The following is a 17,866-nucleotide window of genomic DNA, read 5'->3' as shown; positions in this document are numbered from 1 at the left end:
AAAAAATCAGAATTACTGTTTCAGAGCTGAGTGTCTCTAAAAGAGACTTTTTTGGAGCTGGTCAGCAAATCTCCAGGCTATTAATTATGACTAATGATAATTAGTATAAGAACTACTTTCCAGTGATGTGTATAAGTTTCACATAGGCTAGTATATAGACTAACCATTAAGTGTTTAAGTTTAACATTACCTAATATATCATTTTGTTGTGAATGCAGCTTATATTTCTACATATTAACATTAATCAATATTTTGTGTTCATCATAAACAGCACTAAGTAATATTTTAATGACAGTATCATATGAGGATGTTTGTTCTTTATCAGGAGTGTGTGGCTCTTAAAAGAGCCGTTGTGTTATTTAGAGGAGCCGGTTCCATGTTTACTTCTTGGCGGGCTTCTCGGTCTTCTTGGGCAGCAGCACAGCCTGGATGTTGGGCAGCACGCCGCCCTGAGCGATGGTCACTCCGCCCAGCAGCTTGTTGAGCTCCTCGTCGTTGCGGACAGCCAGCTGCAGGTGACGGGGGATGATCCTGGTCTTCTTGTTGTCGCGGGCAGCGTTTCCAGCCAACTCCAGGATCTCAGCGGTCAGGTACTCCAGCACAGCCGCCAGGTAGACGGGGGCTCCGGCACCGACACGCTCCGCATAGTTGCCCTTCCTCAACAGCCTGTGAACACGGCCGACTGGGAACTGGAGCCCGGCCCTGGAGGAGCGGGTCTTTGCCTTAGCGCGGGCTTTGCCTCCGGTTTTTCCTCTACCACTCATTTTTAGCTTCTTCGCGAGTCTAATCTCAAAGAAAATGTGACCCAACCGGTGAAAACTCTCCTTTATATGTCCTGATGTCTCCACCCACCAGAAAAGAGCAGCAGAGGGCGGCCCGCGCTCATTTTGGCGGACTTTTTTCAAAGGACTTTTGTCCAATAAGCAGCGGAGGTTCAGGCTCCTCTAGGCGGTGCTGAGCTCCAGGAGGAGCCGCTCACCAATCAGGACCCGGAGGTCTGAAGCAGCGTCACAGTTCCGCAGCCGCTCCGACACTTTAAGAGCAGCGTGTCTCCTCTTCTCGCTACTATTTTCTCTTGATCAGAGAAACAAGACGCGATGGCAAGAACCAAGCAGACCGCTCGTAAATCCACCGGAGGCAAAGCCCCCAGGAAGCAGCTGGCCACCAAGGCTGCCCGTAAGAGCGCCCCGGCCACCGGCGGCGTGAAGAAGCCCCATCGTTACAGGCCCGGTACCGTGGCTCTGAGAGAGATCCGTCGCTACCAGAAATCCACTGAGCTGCTGATCCGCAAGCTGCCCTTCCAGCGCCTGGTGAGGGAGATCGCTCAGGACTTCAAGACCGACCTGCGCTTCCAGAGCTCCGCTGTCATGGCTCTGCAGGAGGCCAGCGAGGCTTACCTGGTCGGCCTGTTCGAGGACACCAACCTGTGCGCCATCCACGCCAAGAGGGTCACCATCATGCCCAAAGACATCCAGCTGGCCCGCCGCATCCGCGGAGAGAGAGCTTAAACTGTCCTCTGCTCCATAAACACAACGGCTCTTTTAAGAGCCACCAACTCACTCATAGAACAACACGTCCTACTGTTGATACTCTTATTAATTAACGTTTGTGTTTAATCATCTCATTATATTAGTGAGATTATTTTAATACGTAATCAGAGCTATGATGAGACTAAACTTCTGTTGGTGGCTGCTTGGATAAGTGTGTAAAGAGCTGTTAACATTAACAGTCTCTGGTAAAATAACCCAAGTAGGCTGTCAATGAGAAATAATTCATAATAGTTACACACTCATATCTGTATAACCTGTCATGTAGTAGAAGCAACATGGTCCTTAACTGTGTGTGTATATATATATATATATAAATTTAACATCAGATTGCAGCCCAAATATCACTCATTATCCACAGGATAACCAAATATCCAGAGACGTGTAATATCGTGGCAAATCAAGTCATGTTGATTAATGTTCAGGTTTTAGCTGCTAAATCATACATTTATTTGAAATCACTGTATAGTCTGATGAAAGACTTTCCTGCAGGATCAAAGGTAGAACAAAATTGCGTAACTGTCCCAATATTTATATATTCCGTCCCAGATTTCATTCTGCAGTTTAAAATGCATTATGGACAGAATCACACTCGTAAAGATGGCTACAGTAAGTTATATATAGCATAAGTAGATATTAACTATAATACACAGTAACATGCAAGCTGTACTCGGATTTAAGAATCATCACAACACTAAAACACAGAATTGTGTCAAACTGCATATACATATACTGTTATATATAGTTATGAATTTCTGAAATTAAAATATTTGCATATGCTGGAATGCTGTAATTTTAAATGATGGAAGAGTACATGTCATGTTTTGTGAAAATTGGACACTTTTATTTTATTTCATATAGAATATATATATTTATACCGTCTTGGTATCAAACAAATAACTGTATTCACAGTTGTTAATATATAATTAAGTGTAGAAATGATGTGAATATCAACATTAATAGCTCTTCAGCTGTCAGTGTGAAGCTCGCTGTTAATTGATTGTTTCAAATAAAGTTCCATTTGTATAGATGAAATGTTATTCTGCTCAGATACATTGTCACAATAAAAAAAATGAGTTGAATGTGAATTCAAAAAAACTTTGTGGTGACAGATGGTCTTCTCATTAACACAAATAATCTTCTTACTTTGACAAGTTTGCATTATTCATTTCTAGTTTACATTGTAGGTTTTATGAGAAGCTTTTTATTTCATGTGTTCTGTGCTTTGTACTGTTTGTTATTGTGCTGTTTTAATTGTAAGGGACAGCAGATGAGAATTAGCTTGAAGCTAAATCTGGTAGTGTATTTCTGTTAAAAAGCTGTTCACAGTCCCAATAGATAAAATACACAAAAAAAACAGCTCCTCACTGAAGAGGCAATAACCGTTACATTTCAGACTGAAATTAGTGTGTATAATTATGAACCAGCAGTTGATGGCACATGACCTTTAGATGTTGGTTGTGGCTCTTAAAAGAGCCGTTGTGTTGTTTAGAGGAGCCGGTTCCATGTTTACTTCTTGGCGGGCTTCTCGGTCTTCTTGGGCAGCAGCACAGCCTGGATGTTGGGCAGCACGCCTCCCTGAGCGATGGTCACTCCGCCCAGCAGCTTGTTGAGCTCCTCGTCGTTGCGGACAGCCAGCTGCAGGTGACGGGGGATGATCCTGGTCTTCTTGTTGTCGCGGGCAGCGTTTCCAGCCAACTCCAGGATCTCAGCGGTCAGATACTCCAGCACAGCTGCCAGGTAGACGGGGGCTCCGGCACCGACACGCTCCGCGTAGTTGCCCTTCCTCAGCAGCCTGTGGACACGACCGACTGGGAACTGAAGCCCGGCCCTGGAGGAGCGGGTCTTTGCCTTTGCTCTAGCCTTACCGGCACCCTTACCACGTCCAGACATTTTTCTTCTTTATCTTCGTGAAATAGGAGAATAAGTTCGCATACAGCGAGAACCGGCTATATAGAGCAGCCAGCGCTCGCTCATTGGTCAGAGTGAACGTTAATATAATCGCCCAATCAGAGAAAAGCTCGTGTCTCGCGTCTACAAGGCTTCCGCTTTGTAGGGGATTTCAAAATAAAGCGCAAAATTTAATTGTAATACTTTCAAGCTGCTCTTAAATAAAGTTAAATAATCTGTATATTTAGAAGAGATACAGTATATCACACGTAGCCTAAACATAATATACTAATATACATCATGTGATTACAAATATATATTAAAATAGTCTTACTTTAATCATAGTAATTAAATTATATCATACTTAAATTACCTTGAAAAAATGTCAGAAATGACAATTATTGTATAGTCTTCGCCCACTAACAGCTGTCAATGCCCCAGTGGACCACTAGAGTCCACAAGTACTAACACACACCAGTTCACAAGCACCATAAGCACATAGTGCACAATAAAGATAAAATCACTTAAACTGCATCATGGACCTCCTGCTCCAGGCCCTGTGTGAACGGTCACAGTGTGAAAGCATTAACAGGCCATAATAGATGAAGCTCTCACACCCTGAATTCTGTGGACTACTTCAGGAGGCAAACTTAATCTTTCCAAGCGCTCCCGTTCAGCAGCCAAACTCATACATGCTGGCCTCTCACTGGAAAGTGTAGGATCGAGCCGTCCAGCTGAGAGATTCAACCAATCACATCTAACGCACCCAAAATCGGCCAAATCACAACAGCAATAGAACATTTTTCAAAACAAGTCACCAATAAATTGTATAACACTTTATATAGTATATACTAGTGATGTCACCATACCAGAATTACCACTGAAGTTTCACTACTCTCAACACCGGATTTGATACCACAAATCCCATCCAGGACGCATTTTATACACATTAACAATTGGACATAAACTGTGTTTCATTATGTAGGCATGCTGGCTGCATCAGAGTAAGAGTTACAAATAAAATATTAACCTGTAGCCTTCAAGTATAAAGCAAAGCAGCCCCCCCACAAAAAGTAATTTCAACTCAGCAACTGTATGAATCATGATGCTGTGACAACAAATACAGCTGTGCAAATATGTGCTCTCATTTTGGTTGCACACATGAATGAGCACTGTAACAGACTGGCTACATTAAGATTACATTTAGAGTGATGTGTTGTAGTTTAACTGTCTAGTGTTTAGAAGACCTAGACTGGGATCTGAAGACCACCAGGAGTCCTTGAGATAACAGCATTACTGAAAATTTTATACAGCATAACGACATACTTTGACTATAAATTTTTCAAATGCAGCTAGTATAGTTTAGTAATGTCAGGACAGCTCTTAGAGGAGGTGGCGGCTCTTAAAAGAGCCTTTATGTTCCGGTCTCAGTGGATCAGGATCAGGTTTAACCTCCGAAGCCGTACAGGGTGCGGCCCTGCCTCTTCAGTGCGTAAACCACGTCCATGGCGGTCACGGTCTTCCTCTTGGCGTGCTCGGTGTAGGTAACGGCATCACGGATCACGTTCTCCAGGAACACCTTCAGCACACCGCGAGTCTCCTCGTAGATCAGACCGGAGATACGCTTGACTCCCCCGCGGCGAGCCAGACGGCGGATGGCGGGTTTGGTGATTCCCTGGATGTTATCACGGAGAACTTTACGGTGACGCTTGGCGCCTCCTTTACCGAGTCCTTTGCCTCCCTTGCCTCTTCCGCTCATTTTCAATGGTCTTCTCTTAAGCGAGTTAAAAGTCGAATACGAATCGCGTTCTCAGAGCTTCTGTATATAAAGCGTGTCTGCGGACGTAAGAGAGGACAGGCGGCGCGAGCTCTGCTGGGAGGTGCCAAACTCTGTGATGCCGCCCACGTGTTTTCTAAACTGCTGGCAGTCAGTATTGTTGTGTTTTATATGTATAATTTATCTCTGTGCAAAACATAAAGTATATTTAAAAAGTGAAAGCAAACACCTTGCTAACATTGTAATTTATGCTCATTATTTATTATTGTTGATGATGTATTATTATGTTGATGAAGATTGATGATTGTATTATGACTGTTATTGTTAATTATGTATTTTATTGAAACTGTTCTCTTTACTTTTATGTATTTTTTCCGTGCAAAAACTTAATAAAGTATATTCAAAAAGTTAAAGATGAAAAACTTAAATTAACTTCAATAAATCTGCTGTGCACATTAATGTTGATGAACCACACAAAGTGACTGAAGCGAGAAGAAATCACCACTTTTTTGACTTTTTAAAAACTCACATTAGTAGGTTGAGTTTCTAAGTCGTTTACTTTTGTAGCAATCTGCCCATCCCTCAAAATAAAGCAATTAAATAAATGTATTATTATTATTATACACTATGAAACAAGAATCAGTTAAAATGGAAATTTCCCCTTTATTAGTGAATTAAGGCATTGTAAAGTAGAAATTAAAGGCTCATTATAATGGCTTTTGGTTTAAAAAAGCCTTAGACAGTGCAAATAATTCATTAAATTTATTCCAGTCCATTAATTATCCCCTTGAAGTACCAGTGTGTAGGATTTAGTGGCATCTAGTGGTGAGGTTGCAGATTGCAACAAACTGAAGCTGCAGCCCAAAAAGCATTTTCCCCATAGACCACCGTTGTTAAACAGACGTCTGTAAAACTGTTGACAGGACACCTTGAACTGCAGACAAGATCAATTATAACTCTTTCTATTATGAATTTTTTATCCATGGAGCTTTTATATTTGTAAAACTTTCCTCAAGCCGAGAAAAGTGATTTAAAAATGTGTGACATCATCACAATGTAAAGTCTGTGGGCCAAGCGGGAACTGGCGGGCAGGACCAGCAGTTGACATTCAGTGGAACACAATGTGGAAGCAAACCCAGAAGCTTGAAACTTTTTTGGCCTATGCGCCAGCTGAGCAATTCTCATTGGATTGAATGGGCACCATTTTTGATCCGGTACTCTGCTCATATACTACATCCATGCCTGGCACATACACCAAAAAATAGTTTTTAGCTTCTGGGTTTACATCTGCGATGTGCAAGTGACCACTGGGGAAAATTGGCTGCAAGGCTGAGTGACGGAGCCCTATCCAGCTCCACTGGACCCACTCCATATGTAGATATAAAGGGCTCATTCTAAGATAACAAAAACAAAACATTTTTTTAATCAGATGATTATATACTAATTAAAACATACTTATGAATATTATATTCCATTTCTGCCAAGTCAGTTCCACTACTAAATTCTTTACACTGCACCTTTAACTTTATTTCTATCCATTAATTATCCCTTTAAAAACTCATTAATACATTCCTTAATTCCATCATTATTGATGGGTAGATTATCGAAATTTATTAGCGGTTTATTAATAATTTATTTGAGAGAAGCTGGATGAATAAATTTAGGTGTTTGGTGGTAATAACTCCAACATGGTGGGTGGCGGTAATGTCCCTTAACGTTTGTTGCTACTCGTCATTAAAGAGAAGAAGCAGAAGAAGAAGCAGAAGAAGCAGAAGAAGAAGAAGAGGAAGCAGAAGAAAAGCAAAAGAAGAAGAAGGATGGCAACATGCTAAAATCATGGCTAACACTTGTGTATCTCTATAAACATGTACAAGTTTTAAAGCTTTCCGCGCCATGTTGCTACGGTGAGTCATGTTCACTTAAAATCAACCGATCCTTACCCGACGGCTCGTATTTGGTTTGTATTTATGTTTATTTACCTTGCTGGCTAATGTTAATGGGTGTGGTCTGCTGGGTAACGTTAGCCGCGTTAGCATGTGGCTGCTGACAAAGACACTGAACGCCTCACACATAAAATATACACATTGATATAAAAATTGCTGATTTAGTTTCTTTACTGACGTTTGTACGGTGTTGTAAGCGTCTGCCGTTTATCAACTGACTGGCGTTTTTTAGCAGTTCGGTTACGTTGCTGTGACGTTTTAATACCAAACTTCATTCAAAAAAGTGTAAACTTTACGTTTACGAGAATATACAAACATCCAAAGTGTGATTTAAATGCTTCTTTTGAATCAGCAATAGTGTCTCTTAAATTCGGCATACACACTACACATAGCAGCACAAGTTTAAACTGATATTTAACCTAAATATATGGTCTGCTTGTCACTTGTGTCCACAGTTTCTATCCACTAAAATAACACACCACATGTGGGAATTATTAAGCAGAGAGAACCTGTTTAAAATATGTTAAAAACAAATGGTGTACTATATGTTGATCATTTATTTACAATTTGATTGGACATTGGTCAGCAGCCTCTTCCCTGTTGCCATTTATGCAAAATTAATATATTGACAAACTTTACTTTTCACATCCCTCATATAATATGTCAACAAACTGGATTTAACAACCTCCACTGTTACATAAATGAATCACATATGTTACATGTCACATTTAATTTTTGCTCTTGTCACCTTCATATATTTCATACACTTCATTTATTCAAGTTTTACATCTCATTTCAAAACTATTGTTATTACATTTTGTAAGTAGATTTAACATTTAATTTTCATATCACTTTGTTTATTATTATTACTACCTTACTTTTGTACTATTTTATTCTGTGTTGCGTTTGTGGGAGCAAAGACATATTCTCTGTCTGCTGCAGAAATGATTCTGACACTGAAAAACGTGTCATTTATAGATTATACATTTCGGTAAATAGTCTACACTTTTTGGGCTTTATAAGTTCCGTATGTAGAGTTTTATTTTCACTCCCTGATCTTTCCTCAGCATCATATTAATGAACTGATGTTTAAGTTGGGAGCACTGGTTTACACATCGACTCACCAGTAAACTGTTATTTTATCAGGACTGATGGCAAAGTGATGTCTTATATGTTCCACTAATTTATTATGTGGAAAATCCATCGTATCCTCCCTTCCTAGCCTAATGTTAACTGCATGACCTTAGCTGCATGCCTTTTCTCTTCATGTTTGTCTGACTGTCTCTACACCGTCAACTACCGAAAAAAAAATTCAAAATGTCAAATTCAACATCATCAACAATGACCTTTTAGGGGCTTTTGCTCTGTCGTCAACTTAGCTGCAGTTTAAGGTTTAAAATAGGTTTAAACCTGCGTTGTCTCCAGTATAATCTTCACCTGTGGTTTAGTTTAAACCCAGCTGCTGTGTCCTGTATGAGTCACCTAAATGCCACCAGAGGTCATCATAGACTTGTTTAAGTCAGATATGAGCTTCATCCATTCACATGTTATCCACATTCACAAAGTAAATCAACACAAGATCATTTTGATATTGGTTCTGGTATAAAATATTTATTCTGCTGTAGATGTGCCAGCAGATATACTGAGCAGCTCTAACTCCACTTTTGACTCTGTCTTCTCTTCAGCTTAATATGGATGAAGTGAACTTGGTCTCTCTTGCTGTCGGGAGATGTGTGGACGCCTGCGGTCTGCTGCTGGACCTGTTTGTCAGGACGTTCAGCTGGCTGCTTCGCTTCCTGTCCAGCGTGGGCGGTTCCCTCCACAGCACACTGGTCGCCCTGAGCGGCTCCACTCTGGTTGAATACTGTAACTTTGCTCTTTTCCCCTTCCTCACCGCCACGGAGGCCGTCTCCAGCGCCACCCACGGAGCCCTGCACACCCTGGAGGGCTGGCTGCAGACGCTGGGAGGAGTGTTTGAGAGTTTCAAGATGGTGGGACACCTCTCCTGCCACGTGGCGTGGCGCACCAAAGATTTGCTGCACCGTGGGCTGATTTCAGCGAGCTGCATCCTGCGACAGACGTGCGAAGGCGTCTGCATCGCACTCAGCCTCGTCCTCTATCTCGTCAACACTGTGGTCAACATCGTCCTCATCGGCACACAGAACTGTCTGTCTGTGCTGGCGGGCGCCTGGGACGCCGTGGCGGGCCCTGTGCATAGAGTTGTGGAGCTGGCTCTGACTCTGCTGACCTTCCTGTACAGCTGTCTGGTTGGTTTCTCCGTGCTGCTGTGGACACCCTGCCAGCTGCTGCTGGACTTCCTGGGAGCACTGTGCCGCGTCTTCATCACCGTCTTCATGGTTGACACACACGGCCTGCTCATCACAGCGGCCATCGTCTCACTGGCTCTGCTGTTACTGAACCCCAGGCTTCCTGTCCTTGCTGGACGGCTGAGCCGCCACTTGGTCAACGCTCTGCCGGGAACACGTGGCGTACAGATGACCATTCGTAGGATGTACGCAGTGGTAGTAGAACCGGCTCTGGCCTATCAGGCAGTCCACACCCGGGCTGCACAGGAAGTGAGTCGGATGAGGTTCCCAAACACAGACACAGGTGCTTTTATCATCCCCACTGCGGCCGACCTGCCGCCAGCGAATGAGCTGAGCCAGCCGGACTCTCTGCAGCGCCACGCTCTGCAGGATGGCGAGTCAGTGAGCGGCGAGGCCAGGGACAGCAGCAGGACAATTGCGTCCCCGCCGAGCTCGGCTCCAGAGAATAGAGGCGGCCCTCCGACTGACGGCGAGCTGCTCAGCCTGCTGAAGGAGCAGGAGGAGAGGAAGAAGTGTGTCATCTGTCAGGACTTGAGTAAGACGGTGCTGCTGCTGCCCTGCCGTCACCTCTGTCTCTGCCGGCACTGCGCCGACATCCTGACTCAACGCCGACCCGTCACGCAGCGCTGCTGTCCGCTCTGCCGGCAGCCAATCACACAGACCATGGACGTCTTCCTCTGACAGTTGTAGGCCCTGAATGACTCCAAACTGCAAGATTCAAGAGAAAATGCCTTCTGGCACTATTGTTGCTTTTTCTGTACTCTAAGAATTTACTTAAAAATTGAGCTGGATGTCGAACTTCATACTTTGAGCACCAATAACATGAGTGTTAACTATTGAGAGCTGCTTGGTCAGATGATGATGTGCATCAGGAAGCTTTTCTACTGTAACTTCAGACTTTATTTTATTTGGGGAAAGTTCTGTGTTGAACTCTTGTGCAGTGAGAAAGAAGAAGGTCAAAACATGTTTATATACCCCAAAAGAATTGAAAAGTATGGTTTTAGTATCAGAACCGGAACTTGTATCAGTATTGGCACTGATATTGAAAACTACAAATTTTCACACGATACTCAGCTGTAAGTAGACGTCATATACACGACGTGTATGACGTGAAGACTTCCAACAACTGCATGATCATTAAAATGAACAGAAAATGCAAACAAAAGTTTATTTAAAATGTTGAGTAGATATGAATAAGTAGAGCAATTAAATTGTTAAAATGAATATATTTTGATAACAAATTAATCAGAGTAATAAAAAAAAACATACTCAGTATACTCAATACTCAATATTTCCAGCTTCTGTGAGGATTTTCAGCTTTTTGTCTGTTTTCTATATTATAAATGAAATCCATAGGAGTGTTTAACCTGTTATCTCACAGTGTGGACGGTCAGTTTGGGTTCTGCTAACTTAGATATTTTTCAGTATCTTTGGAAATGTATGAACTAAATGATCCATCAGTTGATCAAAAACTGAATACCTTAAAGTCGGATGCAACCCTAATTTTAAGGGAGAAGTTTTTCAACTGTTGTGGAAAATATTCATGTCAAATAGCGATAAAGTTAAATTATCAGAGGACAGAAAAAGTAATGATAGAAAATGTCAGTTGTGTGTTTTTAAACAGGCTTTTCACACCTGTCGGCCCAAACTAACACACTGGAAACGTTAAATACTGGAAACACATTCGGATATAATGAGTGAGTTTGTTTCCACTTTTATCTGTGTAACTCTTCATACCAGTCAGTATTAAAGTACAGCTCATTGTTTTTTTTTCCTTTTCAGTTATAACGTGTTGATGAATGAATTCCTGATTTCCAGGAGTTTGTTGTTTTCTCCCACTTTTAAGTTTCTGTTGATGGGAGCACAGTTCGCGCCGTCGACACAACCATCAACTGAAAACTGAAAATCATTTTTCAACCAATCTGCTTCTACAGGAAAACGAGTGAATCAGTGAAAATGAACAAAAGCAACAAGCTTGAGATGTCAAACCAACAGCTGTGAGACACAAGCTGAAACAACTGGTTGATCAATAGATGAGTCACTTCGGAGAAAATCAGTTTGAAACAATTTTGATAATTGATTAATCAACCCTTTTTTTAAGCAAAAATTTGCAGGTTCCAGCCTCTCAAATGCAAATATTTCCTGTTTTTTAGTCTTCTATGATGGTAAATAATTTTTTTTTGTGTGTTTTGGACCAAAAACAAAACAAGAAACTGTAATTTAATATTTCAGCCCATGTTTTAGGAAATTATGTTTTCACCATTTTCTTCAATAATAAATTGTTAGGTCTACAAAATATCAGAAAATCAATCAACAGTGAAAATAATCACTATTTCCCACAGTATTGTCTTTTTTCAGAAACAGTTTACAGTTTATTGATGTTTGCCTTTTTAAAACACTGATGTGTATTGCACTGGTTTCTCTTTTTTATTCTTAGTAGCAAACATACATAACTATCTGTGCAGCCTGGTGTTTAGACTTAAAACCTGAAAATATTCAAATATTTATCTTATGTAAGTTTGCCACCAACTGAAACGCCAAAACAGAGAAGCTCTTAAATCTCTTAATATGTAAGAAGTGTGGAAGTTTCATAATGACTGAACTCACTGGCTGCTTATTATTAACACATCTGTGCCAAAGACTCAGAGCTACAATTGTTGTTGAACTCGTGTAAAAATGTATTTTTCTTTTTTTATTTATTTTTTTGGATATTTTATTTAAAAAAAATATAAAGACTGTTAAATATGTTAAAGACTGAATATCTGCTGTGGATGTTTGCTTTAATGGATTTTATCATTTTTTAATAAACAGTTTTAATTCCTGTAAATCTTTTAGCACACTGCCACGGATTAAAAAATATTTTTAATTTTGGATTTATTTATTTTCTCTTTTCTTGGTACAAAAACCTTATTAAGTCCGTTTAAAACTATATTCCTTTATTTTTTTTTTTGTCATGCTTCCAAATACACAAATGTCCTCAACAGCTCAAAAGCTATGCACAACATATTCATATCAATATTTAGTCACAATGTGATCATATGTAGTATCGTCCAGCCCTACAAATAAGACATAATATTCAAATTTTGTTACTGGAAATTATGTCTCAGTAATTAAAGGACAGGCTCATAATTATTCAAGTGTGTCTTAAACCAACAGTCAGGAGCCCAAATAAACATTAAACCCTTTTTTCTTGCTGTAATCATTCCTCCTGTTCATACTGACCATCAGAAGATCCCTTCATAATGACCTTACAATGGAAGTGATGGAGGACAAAATCCACGCAAATCCATGCTAAAAAGACTGTAAATGTGTCAGATATCCTCTTGATATGACTAACTCAGACTGCTGAAGCCTCATATAAGCTTCATATCAACTTTTAAATGCATTTTTGCACTAAATGACTGTCTGGAGACATTCTTGAAATACACTGCAGTGCAAACGCTGTTGTGTAACATTAATACTAAACCATGGGACCATTTATGAGGTGAGATACATTAGAATTATGGCTGAAATAGTGTCCGTCAGATAGAATCAAACGGCTTCACCATATATATCACCATATATATTTATTATATACAGTATATATATTTATATATGAATATATATATATATATATATTTTTTTTTTTTTTTTTTTTTTTTTTTTTTTTTGAGTAACTAACTGATGAAAAAACATACTACATCTGTCTTTGTCTGCAGATTTGTGGTGATGTGTGTTCATGTCGTGGTGCTCTGAACCATCCAAACATTTCCTGAAGAAAAGCTTTCCATTTGTTGAGCTGTCATTAACACGCTTCACTGTGATTGGCTCAGTTGTTTCAGAACTATTTGAGCAGTGATGTGACTGGCTAAGAGTATATTTATCACCACATCTTTCAAACTATATTCATTTTCACCTGGTCCTCTTGCACTTTGTATTGCTGCACATACATGAACCAAAATAGCAGGTGCACATGGAGACGCCCACATGGTCCATGTGCCCAAGACCTTCCACACTGTGTGGTTGAAATAGAGCCCCCAGTCTCTAAGTGTTTTCAAATATTATTCTATGAACCAAAGTCTAACATACTCCAGTTTTTCCCATAATATTAAGTTGCATTTGAATTTCTGCTTTCAATATGTTGATATATAAATTTGAGGCAACAACAATAAAGAAATGTCCACAAAAAACATTGCAATTATTTTTTTATGCTTTAATTCAAATGACAGAGAATCAGGAAAATTAATCATAAACAGTGTTTCTAGATAATCAGATTACAATTAAGATCAATTAAGATCAATTAAGATTAGTTAAAGACAACAAAAACATGCATTATAAAGGTGATAAAGAGGAACTGTTTCCCTCTCACATGGCGAAAAGCAGATGACCACTGAAGGTGCAATAGCGATTGTGATCGTCGTACATCTTTGTGTTAGCGTACATACGCACAAACACATGATCTCCAACCTCCAGGATCAGTGTGGCACCATTAGAGGTACTTGCATAATAGGACGTCTGTTTCGCATATGCGCTAAAAACATGATCTTGATTCTTCACCAACACAGCAGCTGTAGGATGATGATTATCTACATATCCACCTATGTAGAACTCAAAGTGGTAGGCTCCTCTCACCGGTGCAGTGAAAATACCTGTGAGACATTTTGGAGATTTTGTTATTTTAAATGGAAATATTGCAACATATGTCAGTCAGGTTGACAGCAACACTGCCGAAAAGCGAAATTTATTTATAATTATTTATATTAAGTATTTGAGTTCAGGTACCTGAGTTTGAGTTGTAGGCACGTCCGATGTTTGTGGCGACATATTTGAAGACCAGAGTAGTGTCTCTTCTAAAAGGTCCCACCATTTTTGAACCTTCAGCTAACAGAGCGGCTGAGAAAGCCACCTGTCGGGCTGAGAGAGAGAGATGGATGTAAATTATTTTTTTATACTGTCCCCCATTTTAGGTAGTTTTTTAAAATTGTGAGCATATGTTAAGAACAAAAAATGTCTTAACTTCTCCAAACAAACACATTTATATCTAGTGAAAATAAGGTTTGACAGTTAAATTGATCATTAGTGTGTAAACCAAAAACTGTTGTGATTGCAAAAATGTCTTTTAATTAACTTTCTAGAGACTAAAAGCTAATTACTTAGTTATTACTGACAGTTGTTTTGTTTTTTATCTGCAAAGAGAAAACAGAAATTTCTCTCCCTCTGTAACAAGATAATTAGCTCTTGATCATCAGGTGATATGATGGAATAGAATTATTGCAACTACATACAGTTTTCTACAGAGCCGCGGAGTTGTTATTAAAAAGAAAAAAATGTACTCTTGACTTAATGTCATTTTATATATTTTCCCTCCTCCTCTCTTGTAGAGGGCAACTAACTTCACATTTAGTCAGCTGAAAGTTTGTATAAGACAACAAAGAAGTTATCCTGTTAAATACGTCTACAGAATAAATCTGTGCACACAAATGACTAATTTAAGAGGACAGATACAGTAGTCTATAGAGATGATCAGAGCCATGATGATTTCTACACAATACCTTGTAGCTGTTGCTTCACCTTGTCCACTTCAGTCTTCTGCTTGTCCACCTCAGTCTTCTGCTTGTCCACCTCAGTCTTCAGTTTGTCCAGTTCTTTCAGCTTTTCTGCCTGTGCTGAAAAATAAAATAACATTGTGAGATTGATTTTATATTGGCCCGATTATAAGATGACCCTTATTATAAAACAGCCCCCGTTTTCCAACAGCTTTCTTTTTTAAAAAAGACTTCCCACTGAGCAGACGACATCTGTGGACATACAAAACAGGTTGATATCACATCCCTCCATTTAGGCCATAATCTGGACGTGACTACCAGAATTAGTTGTGTGGGAGCTGTGAAGCAGATAACTATCTATTAATTTAAATATCTCTTAAATTCAACATTCCATGGTGACCAAATTCAGCAAAATTGTACAGATGGGGATGCTGAATAAGTGTGTGGTATTTGATACAATTTCACCTGTAGGTACCACTACAAAATTTTGAATAATAACTGCTGTAGCAGAAATTTGCAACAACAGTAGCAATAGCAGCAGTGGCAGCGGCTGCGTCTGGCGGTTTGCAGCTCCCACACGCAATTTCTTCAGAAATTGCAGAATTTTCTAGTTGATAAATGACATTGAGAAAAGACGTTCGGCCAGGCCAATTTCTGGATGTCTACTGATGAACAGAATTAGTTGAGATTAGATGTTCTGACAAGCTATAATCTGGACGTCCATTGTAGTCCACAAGTAGTGTAATAATAACAATGAGAAAAGATACTCAGCCAGGCCAACTTCTTGACATCTACTGATGAACAGTTAGTTAGGTGAGTCAGTTGAGAAAAGACATTTGATCAGTCCATAACCTGGACATCCACTGACAACCAGAAGTAATTGATAAATTACATTGAAGAAATACCAAAGAAAAGATGCCTGATTCGGCATGTGCATGTAACTTAACATCATTGCAGCACGCAGGAGGTGATTACATATGAATCTTCATTGGTAGTAGTTCATGTTATTTTACATTGCCAGAAATTTTTTCCCAATTCCCTCAATTTAACCCAAAAAGAGCACCTAAAACATCACAAATTATATCACAGTTTTTTAGAAAAAACTGCTGCAAAATACATTTTTGGAAGCAATAATTACAAAAAACACTCAAAAATTCAGAAGAAATTGGAAACTTTAGTTTTGTTCTTTTTTTCAGAAAAAAGGATTGAAAGAAGTATTGATACTTGTTCAAACTTAATTTTCAGAGAAAATATCATCTTATACTAGGGTCATTACTGTATTTGTGTAATGAAATTTTCTTGAACTCTTTGAGAACAACAAAAAACATCAAAATGTTTTTGACATAATACCGTACCTTCATTATCTTTTTGTAATTGCCTCATCTCCACCTTCTGTGCAGCCAATGAGGCGGTCATCTCTCTCAGCGCAGCATGGATGTCATACGGAATAGGCTCGTAAGGCCGGTTTTCATTCAGTTTATCGTCTGCCGTCTTCGTAATTGGATCTGTGGAGACAGAGCAGACCAGCAACACCAGTGGGAAAAACACAGCGATCTCCATTCTCACACTGACAGTTTACGCAGTTGAACTGTCATCTACAAACCTGTGCGACATTTATACCATGTGGCATAGAGAGGTATGAAGATTTTCAGCATTGATTACATGGTTTACTTTTTTCTTCCTGATAAAGAACAGGACTAGCCAGGTTTGAAGTTGGATGGATCAACTAGCTCACCCATGATTATCTGAGTCATCTGAAATTTTTCCTTGACTATTTCCTCATTCCACGAAAAACAAAACATACTGACAAGTTTCACGTCATATATGGTGCCGACATTAACAGATAATTACAGTTTTATTCTCACAAGAGTACTTTTCCATTTTCTTGAAATCTTACAACTGACTAGAGTTACACTCCCATTTAAAGCCCTGCTTCTGGGCAATAATAAATTCCACATTATTTATAATTAAATTATTTATTTAGAGTAAGGAATCAAAGATGTTTTAACACATAAAATTACTCGGCTTTTAACCGGCCTTTGCATCTGATATGTTTTTTCTACAAGATACAAGATTATAGTCATTTATGATCTCAAGTTTCCACAAAAAACATGTCAGTTGTATTTTAGTCCATGACCAGACAAGACTGGCTTTCAAACTACGGACGGGTGACAAATTAAAGGAAAAGCCAACATAAAGTGTCTTAATAAGGTGTTGGGCCACCATGTGCTGCCAGAACAACTTCAATACACCTTGGCATTGATTCTACAGTATCTGAACTCTACTGGAGGGAACAGCATTCTTCATAAAGATATTCCCTCATTTGGTGTTTTGATGATGGTGCTGGAGAGCGTTGTCTAAGACGTCGGTCCAAAATCTCCCGTTGGTGTTGAGCTGGGTTGAGATCTGGTGACTGTGAAGGTCATAGCACATGATTCACATAATTTACATACTCATCAAATCATTCAGTGACCCCTCGTGTCCTGTGAATTGGGGCATTGTCATCCTGGAAGAGACCACTCCTATCAGGATAGAAATGATTCATCATAGGATAAAGCTGATCACTCAGAACAACTTTGTATTGATTTGCAGTGATCCTTCCCTCTAAGGGGACAAGTGGACCCAAACCATGCCAGCAAAATGCCCCCCAAAGCATAACAGAGCAACCAGATCCCCTCACTGTAGCGGTCAAACATTCAGACCTGTACTGGTTTTTCCTTTCATTTGTCACCTGCCTGTAGTTGGAATATCAAAAATCAGGTTTGTCAGTTCATGCTTTAAAATGGGGTTGAAGGTGAGCACAGAGAAACATTTTCCTTCCAGTAGATAAATGTGAGAACAGTCTTCCAGTGTCAAA

At 39.7% G+C, this 17,866-nt stretch overlaps 5 protein-coding genes across 6 annotated transcripts; 2 read left to right on the top strand and 3 right to left on the bottom strand.

Moving 5' to 3' along the window:
- Positions 1-2: 2 nt before the first annotated feature.
- On the bottom strand, positions 3-3,458 carry LOC121910786 (histone H2A-like). Of its 2 annotated transcripts, XM_042432110.1 has the most exons (2): positions 3,399-3,458; positions 3-722 (listed from the first exon to the last, which is right to left on the bottom strand). In XM_042432110.1, the coding sequence occupies exons 1-2, from the start codon at positions 3,438-3,440 to the stop codon at positions 381-383; spliced, it is 384 nt and encodes a 127-aa protein (XP_042288044.1). In that variant the 5' UTR covers positions 3,441-3,458; the 3' UTR covers positions 3-380. The 2 variants fall into 2 exon arrangements, with proteins under 2 accessions (XP_042288044.1, XP_042288043.1); XM_042432109.1 differs by lacking the exon at positions 3,399-3,458 and having other exon boundaries at positions 3-802.
- LOC121910782 (histone H3) lies at positions 1,063-1,555 on the top strand. Its single transcript, XM_042432104.1, has one exon. The coding sequence runs from the start codon at positions 1,098-1,100 to the stop codon at positions 1,506-1,508; it is 411 nt and encodes a 136-aa protein (XP_042288038.1). The 5' UTR covers positions 1,063-1,097; the 3' UTR covers positions 1,509-1,555.
- A 1,372-nt stretch (positions 3,459-4,830) lies between the features above and the next one.
- LOC121910797 (histone H4) lies at positions 4,831-5,231 on the bottom strand. Its single transcript, XM_042432119.1, has one exon. It carries the CDS (start codon positions 5,194-5,196, stop codon positions 4,885-4,887), a length of 312 nt encoding a protein of 103 aa, XP_042288053.1. The 5' UTR covers positions 5,197-5,231; the 3' UTR covers positions 4,831-4,884.
- A 1,739-nt stretch (positions 5,232-6,970) lies between these two features.
- LOC121910775 (E3 ubiquitin-protein ligase RNF26-like) lies at positions 6,971-11,609 on the top strand. The gene is made up of 2 exons (XM_042432098.1): positions 6,971-7,118; positions 8,843-11,609. The coding sequence occupies exon 2, from the start codon at positions 8,849-8,851 to the stop codon at positions 10,163-10,165; it is 1,317 nt and encodes a 438-aa protein (XP_042288032.1). The 5' UTR covers positions 6,971-7,118; positions 8,843-8,848; the 3' UTR covers positions 10,166-11,609.
- Positions 11,610-13,693: 2,084 nt separating this feature from the next.
- On the bottom strand, positions 13,694-17,199 carry LOC121910645 (complement C1q tumor necrosis factor-related protein 3-like). The gene is made up of 5 exons (XM_042431913.1): positions 16,745-17,199; positions 16,365-16,514; positions 15,016-15,129; positions 14,246-14,377; positions 13,694-14,112 (listed from the first exon to the last, which is right to left on the bottom strand). The coding sequence occupies exons 1-5, from the start codon at positions 16,809-16,811 to the stop codon at positions 13,829-13,831; spliced, it is 747 nt and encodes a 248-aa protein (XP_042287847.1). The 5' UTR covers positions 16,812-17,199; the 3' UTR covers positions 13,694-13,828.
- Positions 17,200-17,866: the final 667 nt, after the last annotated feature.

Source organism: Thunnus maccoyii, chromosome 13 (genome assembly GCF_910596095.1).
Source record: "Thunnus maccoyii chromosome 13, fThuMac1.1, whole genome shotgun sequence".
Lineage (NCBI taxonomy): Eukaryota > Metazoa > Chordata > Actinopteri > Scombriformes > Scombridae > Thunnus > Thunnus maccoyii.
This window is presented reverse-complemented; position numbering and strand designations above follow the sequence as displayed.